The 6,314-nt window shown below is 48.7% G+C and overlaps 1 protein-coding gene across 1 annotated transcript in view; it reads left to right on the forward strand.

The window, feature by feature from the left end:
• The window catches only part of STX6 (syntaxin 6), a 21,301-nt gene that overhangs the window by 10,442 nt on the left and 4,545 nt on the right, over positions 1-6,314 (forward strand). The window contains exons 6-8 of the mRNA XM_009320729.1: positions 1,287-1,349; positions 3,562-3,684; positions 5,022-5,128. Coding sequence (XP_009319004.1) covers positions 1,287-1,349; positions 3,562-3,684; positions 5,022-5,128 — 293 coding nt within the window. The remainder of the gene's footprint in view (positions 1-1,286; positions 1,350-3,561; positions 3,685-5,021; positions 5,129-6,314) is intronic.

Here is a 6,314-nt window from a genome sequence, read left to right on the forward strand (position 1 = left end):
ATTTTTTTTTTAGCTGGGGAAAATGTTTTTTTTTTTTTTTTTTTAGTTTAAGCTGACACTTCAGAAGCAAAAGGAGGATTTCAACAACTTGGTGGTAATAAATAGAGAAGAAACATCTTCCCAAAAGCTTCACTGCCTGGTAACAAGCTGCTAGTTAGGAAGTTTTCTCCCTATTAATAGCTACACTGAGCGTAGCTTAGTTTCTGCTGCCCCTCATCACTCTGATGTTCCTGCTTCATGAAATGCATTGCTGTGGCTGGCAGCAAGCTTGTTACCCTACCTGCAGTCCTGTGGTCTGGATGCAGTTCCTAAGGCTTGCTGCCTGGGAACTGATCCCGAAACCGCGCTGGCCCCAGGTAGCAGGCATGTGCTCGCTGCCTTGCCCTCGGTGTAGTCCACTCCCAAATGAGCAAGATCAGGCAAGCCCACTCTATGGTCCTCTTTTCCTGGCTGAAAACTGCTGGCTAATGGGTTTTGGAGCAGCATCTCTTACTGTTAAATGAAATTCATTAGTTGCATTTTGCAGCTGACGTCCAGTTTCCGTGGGGGAATTCGTGATGCACAGCAGCATGCGCATTAGCCGGTGAGAAGCAACCCAGTGGGATCTGGTGCTCTTAGGTGATATATTACACATCTCTGAACAGTCAAACATACCTAAATGTTCTGGCGACATCAGAACTGTGCTGGTGGATCAACCTCTGCTAGATCATATTGACTACTTGCTAATCTACCGTATAAAAACTAGATTACTTTACCTTGTGATGGGGAATCTTCTGTGGCTAGCGATCTTCTACAAGAACTCAACAGCAAAACTTAATTGATAAAAGAGAAAATGTAGGCACAGTCAGAAAGGATGGCCACAGGATAGGAGATCTATCTCGTCCTATGCAATATAAAACCAGATGCAACTGGGAATAAAGTACAGGGGGTTACAGGCTTCCAAGACCTTGAAGAACGTGACTATTCCTTACAGTCTGTCAATGGGAACATTCATTTAATATTATACAAATCAAAGTGTTTCTGGCTGTAGTGGAGCAAAGTGAGTAGTAAATAAGGAATATTTTCAAAATATCCCATTGTCATTGATTCTAATTAGATGACCTACAATGAAGCTTTCTACAATATCCTTCCAGACCCTTCAAAACTGTACATTTTCAAAGAAAATCTCCCTTCCCTCACTCCCCCTAAAGAAATCTTGCTGGGTACAGACAGCCCTGTAGCACCCTGAAACTGCCTGTCACCTCAAATCCAATGCTCACATACTACTTCTTTCATTGAACAAACAGGAAATGAAGGATCAGATGTCAAACTCCTCCATGCAAGCACTGGCTGAAAGAAAAAACAGGCAGGTGAGAACGAGAAACGGGCAAGTTAAGTGAATCCAGTGGCTGTTTGGTACTTTAAGGAGTGAGGAGGATTTATCAGCTCTAGCAGCTGTTGTCTTAAGGTATGTGTTGGGTGAAACTTCCATTTCCACTTACTCCGAGGCCCCACATCGTAAGGTAGAGCGTATAGCATTGATCAAAACTGCGTAAAAGCTGTAATTACAATATATATCCTGTCTGTAGTTCATCCCCTTAAAAACCTTTGTTCTGGGAAGGGGCTTGCATGCTGCAGCAAAGCTGTGTGTTTAAACCATGTCTGTTTTGCTAACCTGAGAGAGCTGGTTCCTGCAGACGCGTTGCTGCCACCCTCTTCCAAGCCTGTCTCTCAAAGCAGTAAGTCAGCACTCGCCATCTGTCTGTCTTCAGATCTGGTTGTATACAACTCTCAGTGTTGCATCATCTTGTGGAAAGGGGAATCTCCCTCCTCCTCGGGGGGAGCAGACTCGGAATCCATGTCAGTGAATGTAATCCTGCACTCTGCTGTATTTAGGAGCCAAGATGCTGCAATATCCTTTCACACAGCTGCCTCTCATAATAGTTAGCCATGTAAGAAGATGGAAGAAGCTCAAGGAGTCTCAGGTTGTCTGCACTTGTAATCTAAGGAATAGAAATAGATGCAGCTTGTGCTCCTTCCCGGCTGACAGGGAGGCTGTAAGGAGATCTCAGAGCTGACTTCCAGAGCTGCCTCAGTAAAAGTTGGTGTGCACTTCATACAATTAACTTATCTGGCGATATCAGTCTTGCCACTTGTGGCAAAAATGACAAACTGCAACAAGCTACTGAGAAGCACAGAGCTGATTCCTGAGCTTTTTACGGGGTTAATTGACATGCTTGGCAAACACTTGAAGAAGCAAAGTCCCTTACACCCTTGCTCAAACAAGTCTGTAGCTGTCTCTGCATTTTGCTGCTTTCCTTTGCGCGAAGTTTCTGCTAGCTGCAGGAGACCATATGGCCCAGCTCACGTGGCGACATCTGGTCAGGAAAACTGACTTCCCCTTGCCGTCTTCCTCTCCCTTCCCCAGCCCCTCGCCTTCCCTCCAGACCGTGAAGCCTGTGCTGGGCTGGGCTGCAGCAGCTTTTCCAGCATGCCTCTGTGTCTGAGAGGCTGGCTGGTGGTGACCTGACCCTCACAGGCTAAGGCTGGCAAGCAGAGACCTTTCTATTGAAGCTGCAGCAAAACTAGTGCACCACATTAAATAAGCGGTAGCTGCGCTTGCCACGAACTGGAGAGAACCAGGAGCTTGCTCAGTGTCTCGGGGGCAGACAAAGCCAGATGTCCTGCTGGCATTCTGCACAGTCTGTCCATCAGCTTTCCTCACCCCTCTTTGAACCTTGTAAGGCAGATGAACTGTAAAGACCATCTCGTTTTTAGCCTGCCAGAGCAGCCTGGTCATTGTCTTGCTGTTCTTCAGAAATACTCAGTCGTCCCCTCCTGCCCATGACCAAAAGCTGCAAGACGGTCTCATTATGAGTTGGCCTTGCCTCCACACCGGTGGGCTCCCTAACCCATTCATAGTGCTGCAGGGTGCAGCTCCTCACCTGCGGGCCGCATTCTTTCTCCAGCATCTGTTGGTCATGTTATACCCCTTCCAGGGACCAGACTTAATCAGCTGGAAAGCCACGTCTCTGCTGGCTTTGCACAACCTTCTCTCTTCAGGTTGTAGAGCAGGTGGCAAGCGTAATCTGTATGCTGGCAACTGAACGGTATGCCAGAGGAACAGGTAGCCTGAATCAAAGAACATGAGCGTACAACACTGCTGTGGTTATATGACTGACAGCGCTGTTTTACTGTCAGATCAACTGGTTAAGTACTTTATCCAGACCCTCTTAAGCCCCTGTCATTAGTAGCACAGTGTTCAGTTCGAGCTATACAGCTCTTTGGAGGACCTTTGCTAGTCCTTTGTGCTGTGGAGCCCTCCTGCTTACACCGTCTGTCGGTCATACTCTAGAGGTGTATCTGCAATATCAGGCTGCAGAGACTTCCCAGGCTGGCATTTTGGCATTGCATTGTTTTAGTTCATGACAGCACTCTGGCTGAGTAGCAATAGAGCGGGAGGAAAAGGATGCTGTGTGCGTGTGTACAGGAGTATCGCCTCGTCCACCTTCCCACTACACCCTGTAGACGGGGTGCGAGCAGACACAAAGGTGTTGCTAAAGGCTCTCTGCATCTGTTTAGGCACTTCTGGGAGAAAGTGGGAGTCAGAGCTGGAGCTCTGGACCTGACAAATACGGCCGTCTGGACCGGGAGCTGCAATTAGCAAATTCACACTTCATCGAGGAGCAGCAAGCTCAACAACAGGTAAGGCAGCTAGCACCATGTAGACTAAATAGCTTTGCTTGCCAAATCGGTGCCAGGGGGGATGAGGTACGGGCTGCGAGAGCCAAAAAAAATCCAGTCCTTTGCTGGTCTGGATCCAGGAGCCTGACAGCCCTGCTCTTCGCTTGCAGCATATACCTGTGCATGTGTTCCCCATACAGCACAGCTTTGGATGCATCTTGGAGCTGAGATTTTAACCCCTGAGGCTTGGGACTTCTGCTCTGTACAGAAGGCAAACAACACGATCTGGAAGCTGTAGCATGCTAAGCTTTAATACTACGAGGATTGCTGATATCCTTGGAAGAGCAGAAATGTTGCAAACAGAAGAAAGCCCATTTCTCTTACGCAGCTTCCCCTCGTTAAAAAATGAGCTGATGGTTGCTGTTGTTTGTGTGCATCTTCATCAGAACAGGCTAGGAGCAGGAGCACGTGCCTGCTTCCTTTTCCTGCCTTTGTCAACATGAGATTCGTGAGAAAGCCTGCGCGAGGGCTTTGCGAGAACCCCTGGCGAGGTGCTTCCGCACCACCGGGAGAGTTCGTCTGGAGAAGTGCCTGGGCAGCACGCAGACCCCCGTGCAGCAGCCCACCCAAACGCAGGCCTTTAAACAGGCAGCTTTTCAGAGGCAGCAAATTCTGCTAAAGCTCCTGACCCGTCTGAAAGCCGGGGCAGCGTCACAAGTTTTACCTAGTGACTCTAGGAAGATAAATAGATTCAGAGGTAGGTAACTAGGGTAAATCTAATCCTTAGTGTGACTGTGTCCTGAAAATGACTTAAAACATCAGCAGACCTATTCCTTTGGCACATTTGGAGCCAGGCTTGCTATTTTTAGCTGTAGAAGCTGCAACAGCCTTTTACTTGCATTAACCCCTTGTTAGGTGCAGCATGTTCCAGGTTGCGTTTCCCAGGCACAGCATCAGCGTGGCTCCCTGGTGCTCGCTGCCGTACCTGCTGCGGGCAGGGGGGCTTGCGGAGGTTTTGTTGACCAGCCCCTGTGGCTTTCAAGAATCGCCTTAGCAGTGGGTGCAGCAGGGAAGGGAGGGGGCATGGCTGAGCTGAGGCTGGATTTGCAGGGATGTCAGGAGACTGTAGCCTGCTGTGCCGCAGGGATGCCATGCTGGGGAGGCTTTCCTGCAGCTGTCACTTCTCCAGCATTTCTTAGGAACACGGTCCTCAGTCCTGGTGGCCTAGGTCTGTGCCCAGACCCCACAGCTGATGCTGGCCAAGCAGCGAGCATCTGTCCACCGGATCGGCTGGCTCCGACCCAGCTGCAGGAGGTGGCAGACCTGTAATTGCCCATTTCCCTTCTCTTTGGCCCCAGTTGATTGTGGAGCAGCAAGATGAGCAGTTGGAGCTGGTCTCTGGCAGCATCGGGGTGCTGAAGAACATGTCCCAGCGCATTGGCGGGGAGCTGGAGGAGCAAGCAGTGTAAGTGTGAGACGTGGCACCAAAAACCTGATATGGGGCTGGCTGCAACACAGCTGGAGATCCTCACACGCATGTCTCTGCCCCTGTTAGGGCCTTCAATTTACTAGTCCCTCAGGCAGCCTCTCCTAGCCGGCCTTTGATTTTAGGCAGTGGAAAGCATTTCTTACTGCAGCCTGCAAGGATCCAACTGCAATCTCATTCGTTTGAAAGCCTGCACCTAGGGCAGGCTTCGCTGCCGGTTTAGCTTTCCTTCTTTCTTCTTTTTAAACACTCCCCCTAAGGCACACAGTTACACTCCTTGGCTTCAGACAGCCAGCAGTACCAAACAGATGAGGGAGGGAGGTGCTGTGTAATGGGGCGACTGGGTGCTTTCCAACTCCACAAGGTTTTCTGCTGCCCCTGGATAACTGCTTGACCCGGGAGTTCTCAGCTCTGCCTTGCCGCTCTGAAACATGCAGCACAGAGCTACTATTCATAGTTAAAGCTAAAAATATCCCTCACCCACGCAAAGGGTTAAAGGGTAGCTCACAAAGTAATTTGCATCCACCCATTTACATATAAATTAGATTTCTTTCCTAGTGCATGTCCTTTGCAAACAAGTGCATAAAGTTTCCAGTTATGCAGGCTAACAGCTACCACTTCCAGAGAGGCTTGAAGGGTTCATGCCTAAAAACCCTCCTTGGCTGATAGAGACTGGAGGGCTATGTCCCTTGTGAAGTGATGTCTTCTTTTATGGAGAGGAGGAACTTTAAACCCACCTCCTGTACGAAGTCTTGCAACGTGAGAGTCGTCTGCTGCCATGGAAGCAGATTAGTGTGGTGTGTCCGTTTTCAGATCATCACGTAAGCTATCAGTGCTTGCTAGACAGTAGCAGATAACTACTGCAATGAGTTTTTTTACAACTTTTTCTTTTTCCCCACTGAGTGAAGGTTTAACAAGTGCCCTAGAACTCCAGATGAAGGAGGCTGTCCTTTGAAACATGTTAAAGTCCCACTGGCTAGAGACGATTGGATTGGTACCTTAATTCTGGACGTGCTTGTTTCTCATCAAATGGGTTCTTGACATTGACAAAGCACGGCTTCAGGAAGGCTTTCAGATTCGTTACTGTCGCTGTGTGGAGGAAGTAGAGGGGTAACTTCCATGCAGAGCTTAAAAAACACCTTAAAAGCAAATGCAAATCTCATTC

The sequence above is a fragment of the Pygoscelis adeliae genome, unplaced genomic scaffold, assembly GCF_000699105.1.
Source record: "Pygoscelis adeliae isolate BGI_AS28 unplaced genomic scaffold, ASM69910v1 Scaffold402, whole genome shotgun sequence".
Classification (NCBI taxonomy): Eukaryota; Metazoa; Chordata; class Aves; order Sphenisciformes; family Spheniscidae; genus Pygoscelis; species Pygoscelis adeliae.